The sequence below is a fragment of the Parasteatoda tepidariorum genome, chromosome 10 (assembly GCF_043381705.1).
Source record: "Parasteatoda tepidariorum isolate YZ-2023 chromosome 10, CAS_Ptep_4.0, whole genome shotgun sequence".
In the NCBI taxonomy this organism is placed as follows: Eukaryota; Metazoa; Arthropoda; class Arachnida; order Araneae; family Theridiidae; genus Parasteatoda; species Parasteatoda tepidariorum.
This window is the reverse complement of record NC_092213.1, coordinates 51,764,003-51,777,031: the sequence shown is the minus strand read 5'-3', so window position 1 is coordinate 51,777,031 and position 13,029 is coordinate 51,764,003. Positions and strand designations below refer to the sequence as shown.

The window sequence follows — 13,029 nt, the reverse complement described above, 5'->3', positions numbered from 1 at the left end:
ACTTGACAAAATGCCAGCTACTCTATTGATTTTCATATAATCTAAACATCTAAAATTAGTAAGCCAAAAAATATTACATTAGGTGAATTTAGGCTTAAAACACTAAGATGGCAAAACAAATACAAATGATAGAAATTATCACAAAACAAATATGTATGATTTAAAATAGTATACTCCATTGAAGGATTATCAGACCTACTGTATTAACAGAAGTGAAAATAAGTGTTATGAACATAGTTCTTTCCCTTTCACAGTGTAAGCATCGGAAAAGAAATTAATGTTGGTAACATAGTAAAATCATATATATATATAAACTCTAGCTAAGTTTATTTTATCCAGAAAAATTTAATATTAGCATCCACAAAGAAGTTCATTTTTTTTCACAAAAACTGTAAATAAATTTACGTGTCTTTAGCACATTAAGGCTAATTTTTTTTTTAAAGCTTATTTATATTTTAAGTATTTCCATGCCTTTCCAAGCAAAATTTGACAATTTTCAGAATAAATATGTTGCTTCCAAAACAAAATAAGTGTAATAAGGGAACTTTTATAAGCAAGTAGTAAGATTTTATTCATAATTTTCTAAAATAAAAAGAAAGGAAACAGATAAAATAACCAATACTAACTGTTCTTCTAAATCTTGTATGTTTAACTGCAGCTTCTTTTTTTCAGTAGTCAAAGTTTGAGTCTTTTCTTCCTCTTCTTCAATTCGAGCTTCAAGGTCATGTAAAATTTCTTCCAGTTCAGTCTTTCTTGCAGCTAGTCTCACTCTCATTTCTTCAGCTTCAGCAGATAATTCTGTTTCGGCTTGAAGCTGCTCAGCTAGTGTGTTCTTCTCTTCTAGGACCTATAAGTATCAAAAACATGAGTTGTTTGCTGTACTGAATTAAACGTTAGATTTATAAACTTTTAGGTTGAATGCTTACAATTTGGAAAATAATAAAACTAGTTAAAATCAATAAAATGCATAATTTTAAGTCCACAATTTTGAATACTAAGCAATTTTGATAATGATTGGTAACATTCACAGTTAGTGTATTTTTACGTAATAATACGATTAGTAAACTTTTCAGATAAAAAATTCCAGCTCTCCAACTAGATGATAATGATAAGTGAGCTAATAACATATGTTATACTTTAAAGTCTGTACTTAGTTTTACATATAGAGATAAGAAGGGAATTTAATTTTTGTAAAAAAAAAATAAATTAGTAAATTAAAAAAGAAATAAATTTACTAATAAAATGAATTTTAAAAATTAATGATCCCCCAAAAAAGGAAACAATAAAAAAATAAATAAATAATTAAAAAAAATAAAATGCTAAAGCAAAAAAATTTTTTAAACTAGAAACAGTTCACAGAAAAATAATTTCATACATAATCAACCATCTGAGTAGTTAACTCTTTGCTCACAGTGTACCATTTGTTCCATTACATGTGGTCCACATGCTGTACCAGCTGCAAGCAGAAGCTTTATCTAGTTTGTCATGCTTAACACACATTTTGATCTTATTCAATAGAAATGAAAAAAGAGGAAAACTTCATAACATTAGATAGGGCTTAATGCTGGCTGAATAAAATTAATTGCAAATAAACTTGGAAAAGGAAGATTCACCTGTTGAAGCTTCTTTTCCACTTCTGTTGTTACTTGTTCGACTTTTTCCATTTTTTCCTTAACTTGTCTTAATTCATCTTCCTTTTCATTAAGTTTCTCTTCTTGCTTAGTAACTTGAAGTAATGGTTTGACCTAAAATTTATAAGTAAAACAATTAGTTAACTAATAAAAAAATAAGATTCTATTAATCTACTGTAACTATAGTATAAACAGAATTAATTAGTGCATCATTTTACAATTAAATATTAAACTGTTTTAATTTTTTTTAACTGAACTGATTACTTATTCTAGGTTGATTACTGATTACAGGCAAAAAACTGACTTTAAAAACTGATAAAAACTTATTCTGAATGGCATTAATATATGTTACGGGTTTCCTTGACTTAGACAACAATTACAATCTATACAACTCTAAAAAGAATATCTTCAATAAGTTTGTTTTGATACAGGAATGCCATTGTAATTCTTATGAAATAATTACAATGCCTAATATTGCTTCTTAAATCTCCTTTTGGTTTAGTTTCTACACAGACCTCTATTCCAACCCTTGGACTCATACCCTGATTAGTCTTCAATCATATGATAGATGGACTAAATGATTACTTCAACATTGTAAAATAAAGGTAAACTATATTTTTCATAAATATTGAAAAAAGTAAACCTAATCACAATAACTTTACATTTCAATAAAAGACAATTCATTATTACTCACTTTAGTATAAAGTCGCCACCAAGACCAATTTCTCAATTTAAGATAAGCAGAGCAATTTCTTTGGATGATTCTAATGGCACTAAGCTGCTGTAATCGTTTCTGATAATTCCTAAAAATGAAGTATAACAATTTGAAAACTTTTGTAGTACATAAAATAAGCAGTTAAAAAGTTTACAAATTTAAATGAAAATATTTGATATAAATAGTTTTTTCAAGAAACACTTTAAAAATTGAGATAGAGACTTAAATTATCACAAAACTTCAAACCTAGAATATTTTGTATTAACTTATTTACAACTTGTAAGTGATTGAAATATTAATGATTGTTGTTAGATAATATGCATACTTATAAAAAAAACTAATAACTTGCTTACGATTTAAATAAAAATAATTAAATGAAGATAGATAGTTTAAAGAAAAGAAATCATAGAAGTTCAGATAGAACTAAGAATGTATTTTAAACATAAAATCTAGAAATTTTAAAACCAACTTATTAACACTTAAATTTAAACCCTAAATAAGTTAACAAAATAAATTTAAAAAAAATTGGATTCTTAAACTGAATTAATTGACTTTTACAAGAGACATCAAGCAACAAACAAGAAGTTAGTTAGCATAGTTTTGAAGTTAATATATGTTTGTATGTTATTTATACCTTCTGGCAATTAGACCACGACAACAAGCTTGAAATTGAACAATCAAATCCGAAATTTTCATGTCTCTTTCTTCTTCCAAGTGGGCAAGAACTCCGGCTCTGAAGAATATTTTACTTTGACCTACACGGTACAAATTGGGATCTAAGTCCAAAGCTTGAATCTAAAAGAAATTATTCATTAAAAAGTTAGTGTAAGGCAAAAGGAGATCACATACAAGTAACATTTTTGCAATAAAAATTATAATTCTTACAAACCATTTTTTCGCATGCTAATTTTCCATCCATGAATCCTTTTGGTATGGCATTTGGAGTAAGCAATTCATATCTAAAATGAAACAAGATCTAAAGTTAAAATCACAGTAGGATCACTTTCATCCGAACTATTTGGGACCCAACCGTAATGCAAAAGTAGACATAACATATTTCATAAAACTTAAATACAATATTCAAGTTTCCTTCAATCCACTTATCAACATGTTTTTCACAGAGCAGCAAAACTCTAGTGGAAATGAAATTCTATAGATAAATATTCTCTCCTTAACAAATACATAAAAATTCTACCATTGAAAACTAAAGATAAAGTTTGGTACAATATCAGGGGTCTGTCCAGACATTTTGTGAAAGGTCCTGTTTTAGTAAAATTGTGAAAAAACTATTCACAATTTGTGACTTTAAAATAAGCGTTAAGTTACATTCTTTCAACCAGGGTCCTGCTTTTGTGAATTTTTGGAAATAGGGTCCTGTTATTTGGTATTTAGCCTATACTGCTCAACACATTATATTCATTTTGGACGAATAATGGAAACAAAAATCACTCACATTTTTAATAATTTCAATTGACATAAACACAACTTAGTAATGTATCACTTTTAATGTGTTATGCAGTAAGTAAACTTAAACAATTCTTAAATTTATAATATTTTAATTAAAAAATTGCCAGAAATTAATTTTTATTTACATAATATACTATTTACTAATTTTATGAATAAATATAAATTGATCAATTATTTATTGACCAAAAAAAATTATGAGCATTTTCTTAGAATTTAAACTTAGAGAAACTAAGTTTGTCTCGAAGAGTCTTTCTCCCCCCTCCCCTCCTGGAAGAGTTTATTCGATTAACAAAACAATAATGAAGATAAACAAACTAGTGAAGGGTCCGATTAAAAGATAAATTATTTTGTGAAGGGTCAGTTTTCATGAAAAGATATTTTGCGAACCCAAATTTCTTCTAAACAGACCCCTGAATATTTTGACTTAATAAAATAGTAATCAATATAAAGCTAAAAAAAGAACTTTGGAAACAGATTTTAGCTATAGCTAGCCATTTCATAAATTCCCTATTCCTGTTGTGATATGTTTTCTGATATTTAATTACTACTACTTTTTTTGTACTACTTTTGTACTTGTACTACTTTGCCATTTCAGTCACTCCCTAACACCTTTAATGCCAAAAAAAAAAAATGAAACTATTTTTCGTACAAATGACATTTTAAAATGACTTAAAACGTCAGGACTTTGTCTGCTTAATAGTTTAATGAAGCACACATTAAATATGTTCTGCTGTGAAAATTAGATAGCATAAAATATCAAATTTTTGCACACATGTTATTTTAATAAATGTTATGAGCTCCAGGGTGCGTAGTCAAATTTTTCAACAAAAAATAAGCACCTTTTAAACACTTTTCAAGCACTCGAAAGATACTTTTAAGAACTTTGAAAAATATCATAATTAGACAGGGTTGGCACGTTTTTGACAATTGATGGTTTCATCTGGTTTTATTTACAGCGACGAAGACGATGGCGCATCACAAATGATGAAATTAACGCTTATAGAGAGAAAAAATTTACAATGTTTAGTTGGTCACCATAATAAGCAAAAATTCGAGATTTTTTTTATTCTATTACAGAGGGCAAAAAATGAAGTCTGAAATTGAGGATCTCTTGCAAAATGCAGCAGGGTTGCACATGAGAGTCAAAAATCCTTACCACTGAATCCAGCTCAGTATACGCAAGTGCGAACCCGCAAGTATTTCATCAAACATGTAAAACAAATGGTTTTTCATACACTACAAACCGGCGGTACGCCAAAATAGATTGGGGTTGAATTAATTGTGAAAACGTTTAAAATCAACATGATAAAGAAAAATATCACATTTCAGAAAAGGAAAAATTAAGCACTTTTTAAAAACACCCATGGAAAACAACACCTTTAAGGGTTTTAAAAATGGAAAATAAGCACATTTAGGCACTTTTTAAAAATGCTAAGCACCCTGAAGCTCTTAGGTTATTCATGACTGATAGATGGAGTTCTGTTTATCGTCAGCCATAACGCTCTATTGCTAATAATGAAAATTGAAAAAAAAATTCGAAAGTCGCAATTTGTTAAAAATCAAGAGTATTTGTGATTAAATTTTTTAACATTTGAAAAGTTACTTATCTGCATCATTTGGTAGCATAAAAATATTCATTGATTTTAATATTCTTTAAAAAAATTATAATACTTTTTAAAACTTAATTTTTTGTACTTAAGATATTTGTTTATTTTAAAATCCAGGCTATTCTTTTCACCAAGATAGTAATATAAATCATTTCGGCAAAAGCCCATTGGGTGATAGGGCTGTCATGGAATTGAAGGCTTCACAACTTTGTGACCAAAGGCTGCTTCATTGTGATAATGTGATTCACATTGCTATCTGTACTCATCTGTCAATCTGGCAGTCATCAATGTGAAACTGAGTAGGCTTCAAGCCACCACTGAGAATCAAACCTCAATTCTTTTTAATGATGGTTCAGTGGCTAAAGACACTAAGATGGTATTGTAAAGTAAAAGTGAAGTTTAAGTCACACAGACTGTGGCTTCTTTATTTTCCAAGACAAAAAACTTAAAAACAGACACTTAAGACAGTTTTGAATTTTACCACTGTCAACCCTTTGAAATACAGTAGGGAACCAATTATCCGGAACAATCGGGACCATCGCCATTCCGGATAACTGATTTTTCTGGTTTTCTGAATCGCGACAAAAAGCCGTTTTTTTACTGTCAAATTCAACTAAAAAAATATATATTTGGAAATAATCTTAAAAAGAAGAAAAAACGATGAAGTAATACACTAATGATTGTTTCCAAAATGATGGTAAGGTAAACATCTTTCAAAAAAGAAAGAAAAATCTTGAAATCTTATGAGGTTTTAAAAAAAAAATGGCGGGAAAATTTATGGAATTTAGTTCCGGTTTTTTGGTTTTCCGGTTTTCTGATTTCCGGATAACGGGTTGTGTACTTTATAAATATTACTTTCAAGACAAGATATCAACAGATAAAAAATGCACCTTTGTCTAAATTCTTGGAATGGTATCCTGTTAGGGAAACCTTGACGGCAAATACGAATACCTTCCAAAACTCCATTACATCTCAACTGATCTAACACCAACAATGCTTCAATTTTGCCAGCCTAAAAATAAATGCTCAAATTATAAAACCAATTTCATCAGAAAAGTGCCATAAGTTCTAAAACTTCTATTGAAAGTGACAACAAAATTTCTTAATACTCACTTTCTTTTCATGATTTGGTATGATGCACCTCACAAAGTTGGGATTAGTATTACGTAGAGTAACCATCAGTTTAGAAAGTTGCTCCTTATAGAGTTGACTGACAGTTCTAAACATTCCTTTCCTAGTTCTGGCACCAAACGTAGTATCACCTAAAGTTGCTACTCCCATTCCAACAATATCAGCTGAAATAAAAAATAATCCAATTTAAAATGTTGGGTAACTAACTCGAATATTGCAGACAGTTTTTAAAAAGGATATCAAATTTAAAAACTTATATTTTACAGAAGTTTCTAAATGTATAATAGTTATTAATTATTATACAGTGTAATTAATTACGATACAGTTACATTTAACTATAATTACAATACTTAATAGCTAATACAGGATCCATAGACAAATCTCTCAACAAAAAATAAGCACCTTTAAAGTACTTTTTAAGCACTCAAAAAATAGTTTTAAGCACTATATACATTAACAAAATATAAAATAGTTTTCAAAGACTTTACATGATCATGATAAAATAACTAGTTTCTGACAAAGGATTCTCTTCCTGATTGTATTAGCCACGATGAAAAGATAGAGAATTTTCGGTTCAATTTCAGAGGGTGGAAAATGAAGTCTGAAATTGAGAATATTTTGCAAAATGCAGCAGAGTTGCATATGAGAGTGCAAGAATCTCACCGAACCCAGCTCAGTAGACGCAAATGCAGACTCCCAAGTATTTCATCAAACATGTAACATGAATGGGGTGCTATCATATGTTGCGGACCAATGGCACACCGAACTGGATTCGGGTTGAAGGATTTGCGGAAACGTTGAATAGAACAAAGTGAAAACCATGCTTTTGCATAATATGAAAATAGACACGGTGAAGGAAAAAATCTCATTTTCAAAAAGGAAAAATTAAGTACTTTGTAAAAACACCATGAAAAAAGCACCTTTAAAGGCTTTTAAAAAACGAAAATAAAAAATGAGTCCCCTTAAGCACATTTTAAAAATGCTACGCACCATGCAATAATAATAATGCAAATGTAATTAATTATTTTTAATTAATTAACTTTGAATTTTTATCACCCATATCAGATGTGCACTATTTCAATTTTCAACTCTGTAACCTCATATTTTTGAACACAACCCAAAGACAAAGTAACTCTGTGATCAAGCATTAAAATGAAGTCAAATCCTGGGAAGAAATTTTAAGTAAAAGCAATTTCTTTTGTTACATAGAGAAGGCAACCTTCCACTGTTAGCCAGATCACAAGAGGATTCTATGATTCACTAGAGGACCAACAATCTCTCTACTTCTGGGGATATTTTTCATCAGCACTGATAAGCCAACCCATAAATTAATTAGCAACTGTGTCAAGATTTAAATCTAGGTTACCCCATTGGGAGGGAAACACTTGATTCCCCACAGTCATCTTGTCAATAAATGGATATTTTTAAAAATGAATTAAAATTAATATTAAATTCCATAAATTATCTTTCTTAAGATTTAAACTTAAAAAATTCTTTTTTAGATTGATTATCAAAAGTATACGTCTTTATAAAAAATGCAAAAAGAAAATTACAAAAATAGTTAAGCATACCATCTTTCCATATTTGCACGACAAATGGATCTTGAGAAGCTTGTAATAAGGATACAACATTATCATTCAAAGGATCCATATTCTTCATTAACCACTGATTTGCAAGGTAATTCACCTGTATAAAAAGAAATAGAAAACAACTTGTACTCAAGACATTTTTTCATCTCTAAAACAAAGGGATAGTAATTAGAATTTTACAATTTGAATCATCTTTAAGAATATTATTTGCAAATTGATTCATGAAGACATAAACAGGGGTGATTGTGAGCCCAAGTCAAAACTCCGGAAAATTTCTTGAGTTAAAAAAAAAGTTTAAATTGAAAAATTAGAAGTATTTAAAATTTACAAATATGTCTTTCTTTCTCGAGTTCATGATTATAACAACTATTTACTGATAAAAAATTAATATTAATCATGAATATAAGCTTATAAAGTATCTCTCTGGCTCTTCCTTACAAACAAATAAAATAAACTGTGTTTTTAAGTTCCACCTTTGAAAATTTGATTTAAGGAAACTTCCGGATCACTGTTAGCGAAAATTCCTGAAATCCGGATTTTTTTTACGGAGCACAAACAGCCCTGCATAAAGAATTTATTTGCTCTTAGTAACAGAAAATAAATATTCATAAAAAAAAAGTCATTTACACACATTTTGATTTACGGTAAAATTTAAAAGCACATAAAAAGAATCCTAATATAAACCAGGGATGCAGGGGAGAGTCAAAAAAAAATTTGCTCAACTTATATCAAAATTAGGTCATATAGGTTAAAATCTTAATAAACAATAAATTTTGATAAACTTCTTTAAAATTTTCAAAAGAATTTTTTTTTTAAAAGAATTAAGTAATATTGCATACATTGTGACTATCATTACATTTATTAAATCATTTATTTTATAAACTTAATCATGTTGTAATAAAAATTTAATATTAAATGAAAATTCTTTTTTAGACATACAGAAAAAATAGAAATATGTAATTTGAAGTCAACTTTCACTTAGTAATTAAAATTCTTTTTCAGACATTTGTGAAAAATTTACCGAAAAATAATAAATTTGTTCAAAATTTTAAAAATATCTTGTCCTGTATTTTTTTAAATCACAAAACACATGTAAATGAATCTACAATTATTTGAAATTTTCAAGAATAAGAAAACTAAACTATTAGATATAATTCAACATTTTCATAACATACATTATAATTTTTTAAGATAATAAATTTATTTGCAGTAGAATATGCAGCTGTCATGTCAAATACAAATTTTTTTTTAAATAAACTATTCATTTCTTATTAATGTCTTTTTAAATAAATACATATTAAATTTCGTGTTTCTACACATTATAATTAATGTTATAAATGTGTGTAGCATAAATCTTAATCTATCTGAAATATAACTGAGGTAATTAAATATTTTATACAACAGAATAGAAAAGCATTTTCCTGGCACTAGAATGAACAAGTTGTTCATTTAAGCATGAATTATAAAAAACTCATTCCTATGTAAACAATTATTTGCATAGATCTTAATTTGTTAAAAAGAAAATTGATTCAATTAAAAATATTATGAAGAAAAAAAAAAGAATGACTAAGTTATTTAATGAAGAATAAAAAATATAAATAATTCAGATCCATTTATTATCATTCTAAAATAATTACTAGTGAAAAAAAATTTTTTTGAACTACAAAAATTTCAGGCCAATTTAGAAAAAAAAGTAACAGCTTTTAAAGGAAAAAAACCATACATACTTTTCCAGCATAATGAATGATGCTAAAATCACAGTTGCCTCGGAAATCAGACTTAACAAATTTAGGGTGCATGGCATGAGCACTTTCTAATTTATCAACAAAAGTTCTGTCAGTCGCTTTGGGGAACCAACACTCTTCATCAAGTAAAGCCAATATTCCCATAGGCTAAATATTATAAAAAAAAAGAAAGAAATATTACACACAGTAACAAATAAATATTTAAATCTAGTACAATCACAAAAAAATATCAAAAGCTTTCAACTTAGGTACACCATCCTATGAAAGAAATAGAATTCTTGAAAGTTCCATAGGAAACTGTATGTCATTTCTACTTATTTGATATCATACATGTGAATGTCAAGTATATGAATGTATCAATAGTTAAAAAGGTACAATTAATTCTATTACCAATATCTTATGTGGATAATCTGTGGTATATTTTCCAGCGGATATCTATAATCTGCAGTCGGATGACACTCACTGCTGTGTGCAATATATAAAGCATCTTGTTTAGTACAACAATCTATTTATATTTATGATGAAAATACCATAAATAGACAAATCCTTCCCATCAAGATAAACTAAGTCATGCGTGAGTGAATCTACATTATATATGTGAGTCAATGGGCTGAGGGAAACTGTCTAGCAGACACGCGATCATATTTACAGAACGGACATTCACGCTGGACCCGAAAGAGAACCAGATTGCAATTTTTTCGCATCCAGTGTGAATAGTCCCTTACACTATCATGGCTTAGGAAAGTAGACAGGATAATTTGTGACGTATGGTGCTGAGAACATAATTTTGAGATCATATTTACAGGACAGACATTCACGCTGGACCCGAAAGAGAACCAGATTGCAATTTTTTCGCATCCAGTGTGAATAGTCCCTTACACTATCATGGCTTAGGAAAGTAGACAGGATAATTTGTGACGTATGGTGCTGAGAACATAATTTTGAGATCATATTTACAGGACAGACATTCACGCTGGACCCGAAAGAGAACCAGATTGCAATTTTTTCGCATCCAGTGTGAATAGTCCCTTACACTATCATGGCTTAGGAAAGTAGACAGGATAATTTGTGACGTATGGTGCTGAGAACATAATTTTGAGATCATATTTACAGGACAGACATTCACGCTGGACCCGAAAGAGAACCAGATTGCAATTTTTTCGCATCCAGTGTGAATAGTCCCTTACACTATCATGGCTTAGCAGGGTTGGCAGGTTTTTGACATGTGACAGTTTAAACCATGGTTTAAACCGTCACGTCAAAAACCTCACTGTCAAAAATGTCAAAAACCTATATTCATATGTGAAATTTAATTAATACATAAAATTTATATATTTTTAAAAGGATAGTGTTTCTAAATATGTTCTAGAAAAAATAAATTTAAAATTTTGAAAAAACACTTATATTTTGAATAGTAACCAAAATCTTGTACTTTTGAAAACTCACATCTTTTGTAATATTATGTATTCATTTTCATGTGTTATTGAAAATCTGCAGTGATATTATTAAGAAATTTATTTATAACCAAATTTAGTGTATAGTATAGATTATACTAAAAATTAGACATTTTTAAAGATAAACATTAGCAGTTTTGTACATTAGACATCTTTTAAAGAAAAATCTTTTTAATATTCTTTTAAATCTTCTTAATAATCTTTTTAACATAAGACAATACAAATTTAAGTGCTTTCTGTTAAATACACAGAGTAGTTAGTGTCGATTTACAGTATATTCAGCCTATTCATTTACTATGCTGAAAATTTAGTTTATCCAAATACTTGTGAATTTCATTTTGCTGAATACTATATAGTTTTGTTGAATATCTAAATATTCAGCTGTTGAATAATTACTTCTTGCTTTCAAGATATGCATTATTTGTATTCTTAATACAAGTGGAGAAAAAAAAATTAAGAGATAAAAATTGTTTTAAAATGATAAGTGTAATAATTATAAATAAATATAATAAACAATATGAATTATATTTATCATTATTCACAAATATAACTACTTTTAAATTCAAATTAACATACTGGATAATAAAGATATTCGGTATAACATTAAAAAAAAATTTTTATACACTTGTATCAAGTTTGTATTTATACAACATAACTTGTAAGTTCCTTATAAATATTAGTTATATGTTCCTTATATGTCAAAAATGCATAGTAATAAACTTTTAATTTTCTTAAGTATCAAAAAAAAAAAAAAAATTTTTAAATATAAATATTTAAACAATTTTTGTGCAAAATTTTTCTGCACATGCATTTGAATATAAATTTCTGAGATTTTAAATCTGTTATTTTACCTTAATTTTAATTAAAAAATATTTTAAAACCTGCTGATTACCTATAGTATAATTAAATTTCAATATAATGCATGGCAACTGTTGGTAGTTTTGAAGTTTATATATTTTCCTGTCAAACTTCAGTTTTTGACATTTTTGACGGGTTTTTGACGGTTTAAACCAGTATTATACCCTTGTCATGTCAAAAACCACTTTTTGACGTCAAAAACTCAACCCTGTGGCTTAGGAAAGTAGACAGGATAATTTGTGACGTATGGTGCTGAGAACATAATTTTGAGATCATATTTACAGGACAGACATTCACGCTGGACCCGAAAGAGAACCAGATTGCAATTTTTTCGCATCCAGTGTGAATAGTCCCTTACACTATCAATGCTTGGAAAGTAGACAGGATAATTTGTGACATATGATGCTGAGAAAATAATTTTGACAGATTATCAGCAATGAAAATGTTTATGTTTTAAAAAGGTAATCCATGGATTATATACACGAAATTAAGGCTGAATAAATCAATTATATTCCCGTTACTTAAACAATATTTTTAAACATTTGCATTCTTTTGCATACATTTAAAAAAAAAAATTTTTTTTAACAAACTACCTTTTCAATTAAGTCAATTGTAGGCTGCAAATCTAAGCCAAAATCAATGAACCGCCATTCAATACCCTCTCTTTGGTATTCTTCTTGCTCAAGTACAAACATTGTATGATTAAACAATTGTTGCAACTTTTCATTTGTGTAATTTATGCAAAGTTGTTCAAAGGAATTTAGCTGAAAAAAGAAAAGAAAAATTAAAACTAAAGAAATCAAATCAAACACAGGAAATTTTGATATCAATT

General features: G+C 28.2%; 1 protein-coding gene across 3 annotated transcripts in view; it reads right to left on the bottom strand.

Annotated features, from left to right (window-relative positions):
- LOC107441156 (myosin heavy chain 10) overlaps positions 1–13,029 on the bottom strand; it is a 100,302-nt gene that overhangs the window by 28,003 nt on the left and 59,270 nt on the right. For all 3 annotated transcript variants that reach the window (XM_071187215.1, XM_071187214.1, XM_071187216.1), the window contains 10 exons: positions 12,791–12,961; positions 9,868–10,032; positions 8,123–8,237; positions 6,534–6,715; positions 6,311–6,432; positions 3,236–3,305; positions 2,981–3,141; positions 2,326–2,434; positions 1,614–1,745; positions 627–847 (listed from right to left, as the gene is read on the bottom strand). In XM_071187215.1, coding sequence (XP_071043316.1) covers positions 627–847; positions 1,614–1,745; positions 2,326–2,434; positions 2,981–3,141; positions 3,236–3,305; positions 6,311–6,432; positions 6,534–6,715; positions 8,123–8,237; positions 9,868–10,032; positions 12,791–12,961 — 1,448 coding nt within the window. The remainder of the gene's footprint in view (positions 1–626; positions 848–1,613; positions 1,746–2,325; positions 2,435–2,980; positions 3,142–3,235; positions 3,306–6,310; positions 6,433–6,533; positions 6,716–8,122; positions 8,238–9,867; positions 10,033–12,790; positions 12,962–13,029) is intronic.